The sequence below is a fragment of the Protobothrops mucrosquamatus genome, unplaced genomic scaffold, assembly GCF_001527695.2.
Source record: "Protobothrops mucrosquamatus isolate PMUCROS unplaced genomic scaffold, P.Mucros_1.0 scaffold277, whole genome shotgun sequence".
In the NCBI taxonomy this organism is placed as follows: domain Eukaryota; kingdom Metazoa; phylum Chordata; class Lepidosauria; order Squamata; family Viperidae; genus Protobothrops; species Protobothrops mucrosquamatus.
The window spans coordinates 559885-576855 of record NW_015386621.1 but is presented as its reverse complement, the minus strand read 5'-3'; the positions used below and the strand labels follow the sequence as shown (position 1 = coordinate 576855).

The following is a 16971-nucleotide window of genomic DNA, read 5'->3' as shown; positions in this document are numbered from 1 at the left end:
GCTTTTTTGTCCACTTATAGTCATTTTGTTTTTCTGTTTAGATAAGGAAATACCTCTGAAACATTGAACCAACAGGGCATGGGTCGTCTAGTTTTTTTTATAAAAGTCTTCTAATGCTACCCCACCTCTGTGTACACAGGGAGGGGAAATGTAGATACTGGCTACTATGATTATACAAGTGATTTCCCTGTCTAACAGCCGCTCCTTTCTAGTGGTGAAACCGAAAAATTAATGCCATGAGTAATTCTTTCTACCCACCTCCTACTGTTTATGTTCTTTGGTGGAATTAATTGTAATGCTTCTATTATCCTAATAATTGATTGAACTTTAATCAGTGGGATTTCCTGTCAGACGATTATTGTTGTCTACAATCTAGGCTATTTTTGGAAGCATGGCAGGAAGCAAAACACATACTGAAAAGTCACTTAGTAGGTAATACTTGGGAGTAATTAGTTCATGATGCAATAGAAGAATTGTGATAGATATGCAACAAAGGTGAAAATTAAAGTTTCCTTTGAGTCATTTCGGCTCCTGGCACCTTCTTAGACATCTTGGTAACATTTTCTTGGCTACCGAATACAAGTGATTTGCTACTCTTTGTCTTGCAAGACATTTTTCAGCCTAGCCTAGAGCTATCAGATTTCTTGAACACCTTCTTTCAAAATACTAACCTGGCCTGACCCTTCAATGCAGGGGGTGTCAAACTGCCGGCCCACGGGCCGAACACATCATGTAGAAGCTGCGCCCACCCCGTTGCCGGCAATGGCAAAACCGGCCCGATACGTTGCGCGATGTCATGTGACGTCGCGAGTTTGACATGCCTGCTTCAGTGCATCCAATCAAGATGTCAGCCCTGCTTGGTAGACCAGTGGTACCTTGATACCTATCATAAATTGCTTCCAAGAGGCATGATGAGAACCAAAAACGATGAGTACCAAACACATTTTTCCCACAACGAATAGTGTAGTGAGCCACAAGGCAGCCAACATTGACAAGTTAATAATAATTATTCAAATTCAATCAGGATGCTGCCATAATAATAATAATAATAATAATAATAATAATGATGATGATGATGATGATGATGATGATGATGATGATGATGTTAGAAGGGACCTTGGAGGTCATCTAGTCCAACCCCTGCTCAGGCAGGAAACCCTATACCATTTCAGACAAATGGCTGTCCAGTCTCTTCTTAAAAACTTCCAGTGTTAGAGCATTCACCGCTTCTGGAGGCAGGTTGTTCCACTGGTTAATTGTTCTAACTGTCAGGAAGTTTCTCCTTAGTTCTAGGTTGCTTCTCTCCTTGATTAATTTCCATCCGTTGCTTCTTGTCCTGCCTTCAGGCACCTTGGAAAATAGCTTGACTCCCTCTTCTTTGTGGCAGCCCCTGAGATATTGGAACACTGCTATCATGTCTCCCCTCTTCCTTCTCTTCATTAAACTAGACATACCCAATTCCAGCAGCCTTTCCTTATATGCTTTGGCCTCCAGTCCCCTAATCATCTTTGTTGCTCTTCTCTCTACTCTTTCCAGAGTCTCAACATCTTTTTTACATTGTGGTGACCAAAACTGGATGCATTATTCCAAGTGTGGCCTTACCAAGGTGTTGTAAAGTAGTATTAACACTTCACGTGATCTTGATTCTGTCCCTCTGTTAATGCAGCCCAGCACTGTATTGGCTTTTTTGGCAGCTGCAGCACACTGCTGGCTCATATTTAAGTGATTGTTCTAGTTTGTATATTGAATACCAAACAACTGATGAGTACCAGAACAAAATGTTTGGGTCAAAATGTGTTGAGTGTCAAATTCAAAGCAGTTGAATACCAAGGTACCACTGTAACGGCTATAGTGTTAGAGTCTTCAAGTCTGAATGTGTTTCCCACTCCCTCACTTTATATTCGTGTGAATAGGGAGGAGCTTCTCTGAGACATTTAGGCAAGTTAGTCTCTTGTCCCGGGTTTAAGTCCTGCTTATATGATGCCTGCTGATAGCTGCTCTTTCTCCTGTCCTTCACAGTCTTCTCTATGCCCTATACACCAGACAAGGTCATCCATGGATTACCGCTTGTTGAAGCATGCAAGGAAACCATACTAATGAATAAGGCTGAACTATGTCACGTTTTTGTTTGCAAATAATAGTGTTATTATACTATTATTTGTAGAAATATCACCCAGATTTTAAATCCCATACTTTTTTATTTGGGAATGAATTCAACTGAACTAGCTGGGAATTATTTCTGAATAGATGGGCAGAGATTTGGAGTAAAAATTGTTGGATCTTTTCCCATATATCAAGATTGATCAACTTGACGATCAAGTGCCACATATTAAACCCAGTCTGATTGCTGTGATCCCAAGAGCTCCTTATGATTACAGCTACCTAAATTTGGGATGGGATGGGGTTTCTTGTTGATTTGATGCGAGAAACATAAACAAAACTAAATATTCAATATATTTGTTGTCTTCCCATTCTTCTGCTTGCCCTAAACTTGTCAGGCATAATTATTTTTCCTAGTCCATCATCTATTTGTACTGTATGTCCCAAATCAATGCATATCTGATTGCAGACCATTGCTTCAAGCATTGTTCCCTGCTTGAGTGGGGTGGGGGGGTTGGACTAGAAGACCTCTAAGGTCCCTTCCAACTCTGCTATTCTGTTATTCAGTACAATATGCACACTGCTTTTCAGGCCTTTGTCAGACAAAGGAATTGCTCTCCTCCCCCCTCCGCAAAGGTCAATAAAAGGTCAATAAAAGATCCATTGCATTATTGCAAAGTCATCAGAAATAGAAACCTCAGCTTTTTCCACAACACCTGGAAATATGCTGAGACCATGCTTATTTAAAGCCACAAGGCTGAAGCCATCCATGGGACAACAGAAGATTCCCCCAAGCCAAGCCAAGCCTTTTTGAGGGAAAAAAAGGGTGGGGGGGAAGACCAGAGTAAGAATGTTTACTCTCTAGCGCTCGGAAGTTGATATTTCTCAGTGAAACATGATGAATCATCAGAGTAGCTCTATAAAAGGCATGCCAGGTTATTTCGCCAAACCATCCGAGTTGCAACCTTTTGCATCCATCAATCGTGCAAGATGCATCCAAACTCTGCAGCCGCTTTTTTTTTGTTGCTGGGCATGTCCTGGTGTTTTAGGTTGCAGATTTCCGACGAGGATGATAGTGACGAGTTCACAAAACAGGAGCTGCAGTTTGCAGAGGTAATGTGATCGATTCATTAAACTACACATTCCTGCATCTGTTTTTCCTTCTCTGTGTTGCCTTCTTTGTCAATATATGCTCTATCAATATCAATATGGATGGGAACTAATCAAGGAAAGAAGCAACATAGAACTAAGGTGAAATTTCCTGACAATTAGAACAATTAATCAGTGAAATGACTTGCCTCCAACATGGGAGGTTTTTAAGAGATTGGACAACTATTTGTCTGAAATGGTATAGGGTTTCCTGCTATTTGTCTGAAATGGTATAGGGTTATTATTCTGTTAACATGTGAATGATAAGCTTCAATATGAAAGACCTGGACTTTTGTTTTGGTGAATCTGTATGGAATATTATCACTGCTATTTCTAATTCTGCTAGTGCTTTTCTTTTATGTTACTATTGCCATCAGTATTAAAGTACCCTATTGAAAAACTGTTTTTCCCACTTCTTTTTCTCTCCAGCGTTATTTAAAAACTCATTATAATCTCTGGTCAAGTCCCGCTGGCATCTTGAAGTCAGGCGATACATTTTCCACCAAACTTCGAGAAATGCAATCGTTTTTGGGGCTAGAAGTCACCGGAAAGCTGAATGAAGAAACCTATGAGTTAATGAAGCAGCCCCGATGTGGTGTTCCTGATGTGGGAGAGTACAACTTTTTCCCCCGAAAGCTAAAGTGGTCCCATAATAATTTAACATACAGGTGAGAAGCAGCTTGTTTCTAGCTCCAGATCCAACACAATTTGTGTTGATGGATTTCCCATCACCCATTACCTATGCCCCAAGGGAAAAAATAAATAAAAGACTGGACTAAAATTTTGGGGAGGTTTGATGGCTGTGTTGGGTGGGATAATGAGGCAGAGTGATAAGATGTTTTTAATAGAAATGACAATATTAAATGAAATACTAAATTTCATTTTTGATGTGTGCCGTTATCTTATCTTATTATTTTGAATATCTTCCATATCTTCAGGGGGATTGTCTACTTTTATTTATGATAATATCATACAAGGCTTATTTAGGATGAATTACATTAAGATTAATCTTCTGAAGCTGCTTTATGGTTGAACAGTGTTTAAACAGTTTTAAACATGTTAAAACAACTTCCAGTAAACCAGCCACAAGTCTCACAGACCCAAACAACCTAAATTATTTCCATTATGTATGAAATGTATCTTTTTACAGCCACTTCTAAAAATAAGGCAAATTTACTGTTACTCTGCCAAAAAGAAAAATATCCACACTTTTGGTGGCTAGAAAACCTACTTCATTAAATAAAAAAAACTGCTTCTGTTTGCAAAATCAAAAGCATAAGAAAGAATATCACATTATTGTCACCAAATGTTTTGCAAACTTTTTCTGAGTCTAAAAAAATCGCCATCATTTGTTTGGTTTTGGCAGGATTTTAAATTACACCCCGGATCTGAAAAAGTCTGAAGTGGAGAGAGCCTTCAGAAAAGCATTCAAAGTCTGGTCTGATGTGACACCACTCAACTTCACCAGAATTCGTACTGGCGTAGCAGATATCATGATTTCCTTTGGACGGAGAGGTAAATAAGTGAAGCAATGGCTACCACTATGTTTTTGTAATGAAACCACTGAGGATATGGTCACTACTAGTTTGATGGGTATTTGGTAATGCTGGAATCATAAGCAGAATGTCCAAAAACCTGGAGAGCAATGGTGGGAGAGGACTAGCAATACTATCTGTATTTGAGAATTTTTTGTATGCATTTGATTGATAACATGAAGTGGTGGACTTCATTTGTAGCTGTCCTAATCCAGTTTCAGGGCTTTTGTGTTCTTTACTTGCTTTTGTATGTTAACCGGATTGTCACTTGAGTTGATTGTCAACTAAACATACTAATGGTATTTATTACCATTCCATATGTTTGCAGAACATGGTGATTTCTATCCTTTCGATGGACCTTCTGGTCTCCTGGCTCATGCTTTCCCTCCTGGACCAGGTTCTGGAGGAGATGCTCATTTTGATGAGGATGAACTGTGGTCAACAGATTCCAAAGGTGACTAAAATGGGTTTTAAAAAGCATTTCCATTCCCTTCCTGTTATTTGGTTCTGAACAATATTTGATGTTTAACCAGTGACTTTTTTCATAAGCAGACTTTCCTTTTGGGGGAAATACATGAATATGATTCATCATTGTTCAGCTTTATAATTTCAAAGTCAATACTGGCAGAGCTGTTTGTTTTGATTAGTACTACCTTACCAGTACCAATTGCATCAATTAATTCACTTCCTATTTCCTATTCAGATCAGATAAATGTTCATAACTTTAGCTGTTAGTAGCAGTCATCTGGCCTTGAAAACTAAGCAAAGTCAATACTTGGATGGAGTTCAGAAAAGAATTCCAGAGCTGTTGGCAAAAGTTCCTGAAAGCCAGTTTTATTCTGCTGCCAGGAAAACTGTGGAGGGTTTTAAGAAGAGATTGTACAGCCACTTGTCTGGAATGGTATAGGGGTATAGGGTCTCCTGCTTGAACAGAGGGTTGGGCTAGAAGAACTCCAAGGTCCCTTCCAACTTTGTTGTTCACTTATTCTGTAAGAAAAACATTCCCCAGAAGTCATCAATTATCAATTCATCTCAAAAAATGATTACTTATAAATTATGCATTGGATTGCAGCCAGAATTAAATATTGTAGCTTAAAATAGGAACGGACCACATTTAGCTCCCTAGCCCAAATTGTATGGTGTCCTTGAGAATGTTTAGGTCATGCCATTGAAATTTTGTACTAGAGAACAGTAATTTTTTTTTCTCTTGCAATGGAAAAAAATCCAGGAAAATAGGTGACTTAATTTTGTTGGGGGACAAGGCAAAACAGGGGGACCTTGGCCCAGCCACTCTTTCTCAGTCCTAAGAAGAAGCCAATGGCAAAGCACTTTTGAAATCTTGCCAAGAAAACTGCAGGGACCTATTTAGGAAGTTGAATCAACACTGACTCAAAAGAAACACACACACACAAAAATAGATCTACAGGTAGTCCTCGACTTATGACCACAATTAACCCCAAAATTTATGTTGCTAAGTGAAACATTTGTTAAGTGAATTTTGTCCCATTTTATTACTTTTCTTGCCGCACCTGTTAAGTGAATCATTGCAGTTGTTAACTTAGCAACACGGTTGTTAAACGAATCTAGCTTCCCCATTGACTTTGTTGTCAGAAGGTCGCAAAAGGTGATCACATGACCCCAGGACACTGCAACCATCATGAATATGAGTCAGTTGTCAAACATCTGAATTTTGATTACGTGACCATGGAGATGCTGCAATGATCATAAGTGTGAAAAATGGTCATGTCACTTTTTTCTATGCTGTTGTAACTTCAAATGGTTGAAGACTACCTGAATTAACTTCTCCCAAAAATGGGAGGGGGAATAATCAGAACATATTTCTAGTGATATAACAGCAGCCATCTCCATGACCCCAAAAGTCCTTGGAGACTGAAAACCCTAGTAGAAAGGGAAAAAAATGCCTTCAGATGCAAACAGATAGCCTAACCCCCAACTTACCTATCTAGGTTGGTAAGTAATTTATACAATTTCAATTCATGGAAAGTGAAAATATTGGAGGAGCCTGTAAGACTAATTAAATAAACACTTAAATCAAGGGTGTAAAACTCAATTTCACTGAGGGCCACATCAGCATTGCAGTTGCCCTGCGGTGGCTGGGTGGGTGTGGCCAGAGTGGGTGCAGCCTACTGGGTAGGTGTGGATGGAGTGGGTGTGACCTACTGGGTGGGTGTGGCCAGTTCTACATCATTCGCGTCAAGGGTGACTATGGGGGCCTGGGCAGGAGTGGGACAGATCTGAGGGTCTCTGGCAGAAGGGGGTGGGACCGGGGCAAGTGCCAAGGCATGGTCTACCAGGGCAATTGCCAAGATGGCCACCACAAAATTGTACATTGGCTCCCGGCCGGCCTGGGCCAGGGCCAAGGCAGCGGGGGCCATTCCCTCACTGTTTCCAGGATGGCTTCACGGGCCACATGAAACCACTTCACGGGCTGCATCTGGCCCCCGGGCCTTGTGTTTGACATGTCTGACTTAAATGATGGCTATTATTATTGTAAGTGTTACCAAAAGAAACAAAAGAAAGAAACCAGGTTTTCAATCTGGCAAAATTAGGATGCAAGCTTGGTTGCTCTCTTTACACAAGCCCTACTGTTTCCTAGGATATAACTTGTTTCTGGTGGCTGCCCACGAATTTGGCCATGCTCTGGGACTTGAGCACTCCAGAGATCCAGGAGCTCTGATGTATCCAATCTACACATACACGGGGAACACAGGCTTGTTGTTGCCAGATGATGATGTACAAGGGATCCAGACTCTTTATGGTAAGCTTGTGTTTTAAGGTTTCTTCTGCTTATTGAAATGCTGTGCCAAAACCTGCCTTGCAATTTCTTAAGTTTTTTTTATTCTGCAAAAGAGGTGTCTGCTTTTTTTCCTTCTTATTCTCAGAATACATGAACATTTATTTGAATTTCTCTTTGAGTTTGAATTGACTACTTTCTTTGAAGCAATACCAAACTGCCGGTCTTGTGGTTTATTGTTACTGATCTTTCCATGACTCTGAAACTTTCCTAATGGTCCATATCCAATCTTTTAAAACAAAAAACAAAAAACAAAAAAAAACCTAATGGGAACATTTTCTGGTTAGAGATTTAATGAAAGTATAGGAAAATTGAAAACAGCGCAAAATTTCTATAAGTTGTTTTCCTCAATGTAAATGAGAAGAGAGGGGAAACTGCAAAAATGTCATGCATTCCGTAAATATTATTTATTTTTTAGAATGACATGCATAAGTAATTATGGACTAATATGATCACAATATGTAATCTGGATTTAATGAATAAAAAATGTATTGACCCAGGTGCAGGAGATCACGATCCCCATCCTGATCATCCAAAAACCCCTGAGAAATGCAGTGAAAACCTAACACTTGATGCTATCACAGAATTTCGAGGAGAAATGATGATCTTCAAAGACAGGTAAGTCATAAATGAAATATGGAGGATTTCTTTGCCATTTCTGACTTCATGAGATATTTTACTGATTAAGGGAGGCAATTATTAATTATAGGATTAAATTGCTCCAACAGTCTGCAGATCTTGAGATCTGTATGTATATTATCCAAATGTTAAAGATGAAAATATGTTTGCAACAATCCCTTCTCAAACCAATGATTAATCACTGCATGATGTTAAAGATCAATTCACTGCATTGTATGCTGACTAGTTGAAACTCAAATACTTTGGCCACCTAATGAGAAGGAAGGACTCACTGGAGAAGAGCCTAATGCTGGGAAAGATTGAGGGCAATAGAAGAATGTGACGACAGAGAATGAGGTGCTGGATGGAGTCACTGAAGCAGTAGGAGTGAGATTAAATGGACTCCAGAAGATGGTAGAGGACAGGAAGACCTGGAGGAACATTGTCCATGGGGTCGCGATGGGTTGGACACGACTTTGCAACTAACAACAACAAAATACTAATAGTTAGTCAAAAGCAAGCAAAACCAGCAAATATACATTGTATTATCTTCTGCAAAACAAATTTGTGCATTATGTAGATATCCTCATCTTCATCACCATCATTTTATTCAACACTTTTATGTACATGCAGTTTTAGGGATAGACAATCTGTAACTTTGGATTGTTTGACCATTATGGCCTGCATAGAATTATATTAGTAATCAAAGTACCTTGAGATTTATCAAATTGGAAGTCACCACAATGACTCCAGATGACCCTTTCCAAATGTACATCTTAAGTCTGAGACTTAATTAAATTGATCTATCAGTATCTCAAAAGGTTTGATGAAAGGATTGTTAAAAACTGTGCTCATTATTTTAGGACTATTCTCCGCTTGCATTTATTCATGACATAGTAGGAACCCGCAATATCCCTTTTGGCTCTGTCCCCATTCCATTGCATTTATTTCATCCCCATGATAGATACAAGCTTAAACTATCATTAACTGTCCTGGTGTTAATGTTTTCCCTCTGATTCCAAGAGTATCTTCCACATGGATAAATCTGCTAGGCCTTGAAGGAGTTTGGAGGGAAGATATTGTCAGTGACTGGAAACAGACAATAGATGGAGGAGAGGCATCACAGGTGTCTGTGTGTGCATGTGGGGGAGTATAATACATTTTCTTCTAATATTGTTTTCTGCCAACACAGGAATGTATGCATTCTCAATTTAATTTAAAATTTCAAACGTCAGTTCAACAAAGGGGAAAACCCTTAGTGACCCCCAAAATACATGGCTTTTGTTATCTCTAATTATCTCTATCTCTTTCTATCTCTGATTCCTAAAATAAGAAAACTGGTATAGTATATGGTGCTATTGAACATATGCATGATAATAAATGTGCTTTATAATTTGAATACTTATATTCAAGTTTTTTATTGCTTTTTTACATTGTCTGCTAGTGATGCTTCATGATGGTTATTATAAAAAGAACCACAATAAACATTAGCAATTACATTAAAAATAGTGTTTTTAAGCCCTTGTGAAATGCAAGCCCAGAGTTCAATTCCTTCAATTCAATCATGCAGTTTAATAGTTGTTGCATTTACCGGCAGGTATACAATATTGTCTCGACTCCAGAGAATCAAGTTCTAGAACCAGTCAGTATGTTTAATAAGATGTTGGCACTTTATAACAAAACTTTCCTCTTCCTATTAGGTTTTTTTGGCGCCTACATCCTCAGATGGTTGAAGCAGATTTGGTGCAGATTAGATCATTTTGGCCAGAAATTCCAACCAAAATTGATGCAGCATATGAACACTCTGACAAAGATCGTGTGCTGCTTTTTCGGGGTAAGTTGATGATGATTTTTTTTAAAAAAAGTTCAAACTATCACTTTCCATCAAAAGTGACATTCCAATTTCATAATAGTAATAAAAACTAAAAAGCAATTATGAATCTGCAGTTGCAAATATAATTCTATCATTCTAAAGTTACAATTAAAACAAAATTTAACGTCATTTAAATACAAATATCTGTTGAATAAAGTTCAGGTTCAGACTTCCTTGTCTTGGTCCTTGAATGGGGAGATGTAAAACTTCCAGTGGCCTCTTGGATGCCTTTGCAGAAATTATAGGACTGAAGTCTAAATTTGCCCTTTATAGTCTTCCCCCATAATTGTATGTCAATATCAGAATGAATACTAAGCAACTGAATGACATCATGGTTTTGCTACATTTATTAATGCAATTCCCCTGATAGAAATTGTATTAGAATGGGTAGTATTTCAATTAAAGTTAGGTCTTTCGAAACTCACTGCTTTCTCCAGGACAAACTCAAAGTTCTGCTTTTAGAAATCAATTCAAACTCCATCAGGATATTGCCCCTAATATACTGTATAAAGTAAGAACATCTGGCATTTTATATATATTTTTTTCACCAATATATCCTTCTGAAGTAATTCTTGCTTGGTCTCATTACACAGCAATGAAAACTTAAGTTAAAAAATTCCTCAGCTGTAAGAATATATAATGAATATGATGGAATGTGTTTTTTTACTTTCTTACAGGCAGAAAAGTTTGGGCTTTGAATGGTTATGACATAATAGAGGGCTACCCTAAAAAAATTTATGAATTGGGTTTGCCAAAATTCATAAAGACAATAGACGCAGCTGTCCATATCGGCGAGACTGGGAAAACTCTCTTTTTTACAGGAGAAAAGTATTGGAGGTAGGTTGAACATTCTTCTCACCATCTTTTGTTGAGAGACAAAGATAAATATGCCCTTGAAACAAATTTGATTCAGAGTGACGTCATGCTTATGTCCGTGTAGTTTTTCATGACAATATAGGAATGATTTGTCATTTCCTTTTTTTGTTGTTGTTGTTCGTCCTAGATTTCTTGGTGTTCTCACATTCAAGTAGATATCTGATTGGATACTATTTATCTATCAAACCTAGACAAATAGAGCCTGGTGCTACTATTTTCTGTGAGACTGTGGTCAGATTTTTTTTTTCATTCATTCTCACCTCTTCATTTGTTCTGGTTCATAAATTTCATGGTGTACTAAAACAGGGGTCCCCAACCCCCGGGCAGTGGTGGGATTCAAATATGTGAACAACCAATTCTCTGTACGGATGCCACTTCCGGATGTCCATTCTGGGCCTGGGCAACAAAAACTTAGCTACCGGTTCTGCTGGTGAGAGAACTGGCTGAATCCCACCACTGCTCCCGGGCCATGGCCCACTACTGGGCCACGGCCTGTTCAGAACTGGGCCAAGTGGTGGGCGAACACATGCATATGCAGCTCCATTTGTGCAAGTGGCAGGCAAGCGCACACAGCTTCATTGGTGTGAGCAGCGGGTGCGCACAGCCGCTGCTCACACAAATGGTGCTTCATGTATACACGAGCGCCACCACTCATATGGAACCATCCCCTTCCTCCTCCCCTCCCTCCTGCTGGTTCACCAAGCTGGAAAGTTTGGGGACCGCTGTACTAAAAGACTTTTAATTAATGGGACTTCAGTTACTTAGATTTATAATTGTCCTGAGAACAAATCCAGGGAAACAACAGGAATCACCTTCATGATTGATGTAGGCCAAGAAAACTTTATAATTAACAATTAAATTATTGTATCATGGTCACAGAGTCAGCCAGATGTTTATACTGGATTGGCATTTTTGTCCACCTATCAAGTCCTTCCCAAGAACTTGGGATAGGCAGATGATGTTTGATAGTGATAGGATGTAAGTTGTTCCAAGTAACACTGCCTTTTGCGATTAAGTGATGGTCATTTTGTCACTTCTAATGCTGTTCAAATGGTGGTACTATCCTTGCTTTCTTTTGCCATCATTGTTCTACTTCTATTTCAAGGTCTTTGTATTTTGGGGGGGGTATTCCTCCAGTTCTTTCTCTTCTAATCTGCTGTCTCTAGATACTGCAGGATTCACTATCCAGACTTCTTTGTCTTTCTTAACAACAGTCACTAAGCCTGGTGTGTTATGTGGCAGGCATTTGTCTGTTTGTATTGCTGGTGAGACCACAAAATAAACAAAGTCATAGAAAATTCTTCAGGTTATCTCTTCTGTATATGTTTATGTTTAGCTACAATTCATCATTTCCTTTTTTTTTCTGAATGGAGAAATAGTTGCAGGCATGGTTATACCGGAAAAACATTAAAGTAAATATCATGGAAATGTCTCATTAAGAAAATACATTCCCTGAATTTTAAGCCATCAGTGTAATTATGCTGATCTGTTGCTGTTTAAGCTTACTCTATCTTTTCTGTTGCAGAATATGAAACCAATAGAATTTATTGGGTAACACCCTCCACTTTATAAGATTAATAAAAATTGTATGTGTGTGTGTGTCTCCTGACATAGGAAATAAACTTTTTTTATAAATTCCAATATATACTTCCAGCAGTATGTAACTAATGAAATGTAGTGAGGAGAGGGGGTGCATTCCACAGAAGAGACCACATAGCTCGGTTTTTATGTGTGAGAGAAAGAGGATGAAAACAGACCTTCCCTAATAGTTTATAGAGTATATGGTAGATGTAGATAGTAAAGTCTGGCAAAATTCTGTCTATAGGTGTGAAATCAGCTTGGAAGAATTTCCATGTGTCGTTCTTGATTTTAGGCCTGACAGTATCTTTTGGGTGCCATTCAAGTGCTTTGTTTTTCTAGCACTTTATATTATTGATAAACGGTCAGTTTAATATGGATATTATGCTTTGGTGCTTCAAAGAAATGCTTGATAAAAAATTACAATACATAGAATGCTGTAAATAAACCATGGATAACAATAGTAATGGTTTTTCATTTGTTTTCCTCTTCAATGTAGTTATGATGAACAGAATCAGATCATGGACAAAGGCTACCCTAGATTTATACAAGATGACTTCCCAGGAATTGGTCGCCGAGTAGATGCAGTCTATCAGAAAAATGGTATGTGTGTTTGACTTTTGATGGGGATATTTGGAGGATTCCAGCATCCTTAAGTACAGTAACTACACTTTCTTCTAATCTATCATTGCCACCTAACCAAATCATTAGCCCTTTCCTCAAAATTTGATATCACCCTTTCCTTTTCCTTCCTGGTAATATTAAGCAGAGCTCCTTTTATTTGGAGATTTGTAATAGGCTGAAAAAGGAGCCAGGAAGAAAACAGTCAAAAGTTATTCCTGGACTGTTGTCTTCTGCCCTTGTTGAAAGCAAGAGAGAAGCAACATTTGATTACATTTTCTATAATTTCCTTTTTAAAAAATGGTGACAGTGTAATAAGCAACTATATCAACAAGAGAATGCACTAGTGATTATACAATATTAAAAAAGCTATCTAAACAAAACAGGAAAAGGGGATAAAAGACTGATATACAAATGAATAATCAAGGGATTTACAATTGTCAAGAACATTTTCATTTCCCAACATATCCTTAAATAATTATGAGAAACTGAATATATTACACCATTTAAAAAGACTAAAATTGCCACTAAATTCTAAAGAAGGCGTAAACATCAATAACCATGATTAAAACAAAAAGTGAGAGTTTTTTTGTAATTTCCAGAGCTATTCTATCAGTGCTGCCAAATTTAGTAATGCAGTTTCTTAATATAATGAGGCAGGAAATGCATAATTTGGGAAAGTGCTTTGGTCCTCTTTGAATTATTATCTCTCCCTCTGTAGTTCTCAGCCCATCCTTTCTCAACAAGAAATTTGTGTTTTTTCTATCACATAACTTCTGCAAAATGGAAATATGTGCAAATTGACTTAGCCAGGAAATAAACTGCCAAAGAAAGGACAAAATCATTCACAAGTGATATAGGAACAGTTTCACTCAGATCCACATTAGGGATGTGTTGGCCAGTTGCCACTTGTAGAGTGGGATTCTATATACCTGCAAAAGGGATTTGAGTCCTAATCCAAGTTCTACAAAGACACAGACTTCTTTGACCAGAAGCCTCTGGATACTATACTTGATCTTAGCCAAAAGGCTGAGAAGTCTCCAGATAGGACCAATACTGAACTTTGAAGTAGACGAATAACCTACTAGCAGAAGGAATAGAGGGCAGAATGTTAACCGATTTAATTTTCTGCTGCTCAAGTCAAGATCAAATGTTCAAAGGGTGCAAGGATCTAGAAAGAAAGTGATTGAAAGTTTCAGACAAATCAGCCATCAATAGACACATAGAGCTAAACCACATTTACACGCCATTCAAAAGAAGCAATAAAAATGTAGGAAGGAAAGAAAAATGCGGGAACACATCCCTTTCACAAGCAGCCTCAGAGGCAAACTATCAGGCAGAAAAGAAGACACTAATCAAGGAATCATCAATGAGAAAATCACATCCCTACCAAAACTGGCAGGGCATGATATATATCAGGGGTGTCAAACTGCCAGCCCACGGGCCTGTTTCATCATACCGGAGCCGCATCCACCCCATTGCCTGCAATGCAAAAAAAGTCGCGCTACGTCGTGACACGTCAGGTAACAGGGCGAGTTTGATACCCATGCTATATATTGACAGAGAGAGAACTCCACATTCCCTTGCATTGATGATGTAACCTAGTTGAAACAATCTGCTGCAAACAATCAAGCTCAGAGAGCACCAAGAATTCCACACGGTTCAACTGTAAACTATAAATACTCTTTGACTGAAAATTTCATCCTTCCCCTGATCTGGGCAGGAATATCCTGTGAACAGAATTCACTTCCTGGAGTATCCTGCTGATGGAACCAAACTCAGAATCTAATCCTTATGTTTTGGGGGGAAAATGCATTCAATACCAACAGCAGTATGATAGCAATATCAAGCAGTATTTTTTTAATTAATTTTCATCTTTTACAGGCTATTTATATTTCTTCAATGGACCACTGCAGTTTGAATTCAGCATCTGGGATGAAAGAATTGTTCGTATCTTGAGAACTAACTCAATCTTTTGGTGCTGAATATATTAAGCCAGGTTCTGAACTGTGGAATAATTTGCTACTCATGAAAAATAATACTGTGTGTGGATATTTTTTTTTAACCTAAAAGCTTGATTCTGTGAACAAGCTTAGATAACGCTGTCACTGATTTTATATTGTATATATGGGACATATAGCTACGTATCAGTCTGGAACTGAGTTAAATTGAAAGGGTTTAGCTTTTCGTAATGTATAAACATTTTGCATGGATTAACACTATTTAATAGTTGAATAAATAAAAACACCATCTTCCTGTAAAGGGCTGACCAGAGAAAAGAAAACCCCTGGAAACCCCTAGTTGGCAGTAGGCAGTTCAAATTGTTCAAAAATAAAATTAAAAATGGGGGAGGGGGGGACAAATATCTGAATTTCAGAATCTTGTGAAGTTGATTGTTTACATCAAGGATCATTTGGGTGATCTTGAAAAAACAAATCATGATAAAGTTTGGCAGCATCCTGAGAATTTAAATAGTTTTATTTTATTTTTTAAAAAATGGTTTTTAATTTAAATTGAGTTTCTAGTGGTGTTATGGAGGAGTATCTCAGGTGATGCTTGATGACCTGAAGGTAAATTAATAAATACAGGTAGTCCTTGATTTATGACCATAATTGAACCCAATATTCCTGTCACTAAGTGTGACAGTTGTTTAGTGAGTTGTGCCCCATTTAATGACCTTTCTTGCCATAGTTGTTAAGTGAATCACTGCAGTTGTTAAATTAGTAACACGGTTATTAAGTGGCAAAAGGTAATCACGTGACCCTGGGACACTGCCACCGTCATAAATACGAGTCAGTTGCCAAGCATCGGAATTTTCATCACGTGATCATGGGGATGTTGCAATGGTTGTAAGTGTGAACGTAGTCATAAGTCACTTTTTTCAGTGACATTGTAATTTTGAACTGTCACTAAATGAACTCTTGTAAATCGAGGACTACCTGTAACCTGGGAAAAGAATTAAACACTTTTCAGGATGGTGCCTCAAATCTTAAGGATGAAAGTAAGCAGGGGGAAGGGGGTGTTAGGAGCCTATGCAGTATATTTAACTATAAATTAAGACCTCTTTTTCCCCAAAGATCATAAAGAAATCTTAAAGGAGACCGTGGAAAATTCACTGTTGAAGATCATCTCCAAAGTCCTAGGTTCCTTAGAGGAATGCCAGTCTTTTTTTAAAAAAAATAAGAGCATTTTAGCAAAAAAATAAATAATGAAAAGCATATTTCCTCATTTTACAAGGAAAGAGACCTTTATTTTAGTTATTGTTTCATTCATTTTGTATTTAGTGTAACACTGTCTACAAACTCCTAGCATTTATGTGAAGTTATAATTGTTTCTTCCTTATGTGTATGTCTGTGTTTTTTAAAAAAATACAAATAAAGTACATAAATATATACAACACCTTAAAAATGTGCATTTTTTTCTTTCTCTCCAGCATTTGTGTTATTCATATTAAGACAAAACATGGGGACAATTTTGTAAACAGAAGACAAGGTTGCCTAAGTAAAATAACACGTAAAATAAACATGATGTCCAGTAAAATAAACATGATGTCCAAATGAGATCACCCAACTATATTCTTTTATGGTCATTTTAAGTGGGCATTATCTTGCATTGATAATCCATTACATGAAGTTTTGGAAGCAAAGGCAAAATGCAAGACATCTAGTAGCCTTTTAGCATTGTCCTACAAATTCCTTTCCTAACCAGATGAAACATTACAGGATGGCTTCAGTTATCTGTCTACATTTCTGTTCCTTAGATTAGATGTTTGTAGCATTCAGTGAACATGCAGAAGCCTAAAGGCA

At 37.9% G+C, this 16971-nt stretch overlaps 1 protein-coding gene across 1 annotated transcript; it reads left to right on the top strand.

Annotated features, from left to right (window-relative positions):
• Positions 1-3057: 3057 nt before the first annotated feature.
• LOC107286360 (collagenase 3) lies at positions 3058-15905 on the top strand. The gene is made up of 10 exons (XM_015814717.1): positions 3058-3213; positions 3679-3917; positions 4616-4764; positions 5113-5238; positions 7402-7563; positions 8100-8217; positions 9918-10051; positions 10768-10927; positions 13044-13147; positions 15050-15905. The coding sequence occupies exons 1-10, from the start codon at positions 3091-3093 to the stop codon at positions 15148-15150; spliced, it is 1416 nt and encodes a 471-aa protein (XP_015670203.1). The 5' UTR covers positions 3058-3090; the 3' UTR covers positions 15151-15905.
• Positions 15906-16971: the final 1066 nt, after the last annotated feature.

What these genes read in the sequence shown, in the direction of transcription:
- LOC107286360 (XM_015814717.1), top strand. Translation starts at nt 3,091, where the DNA reads ATGCATCCAAACTCTGCAGCCGCTTTTTTTTTGTTGCTGGGCATGTCC. An exon ending in CATAATAATTTAACATACAG is followed by an intron (nt 3,918 to 4,615) that starts GTGAGAAGCAGC and finishes TGGTTTTGGCAG; the next exon opens with GATTTTAAATTACACCCCGG. An exon ending in AGGGATCCAGACTCTTTATG is followed by an intron (nt 7,564 to 8,099) that starts GTAAGCTTGTGT and finishes GTATTGACCCAG; the next exon opens with GTGCAGGAGATCACGATCCC.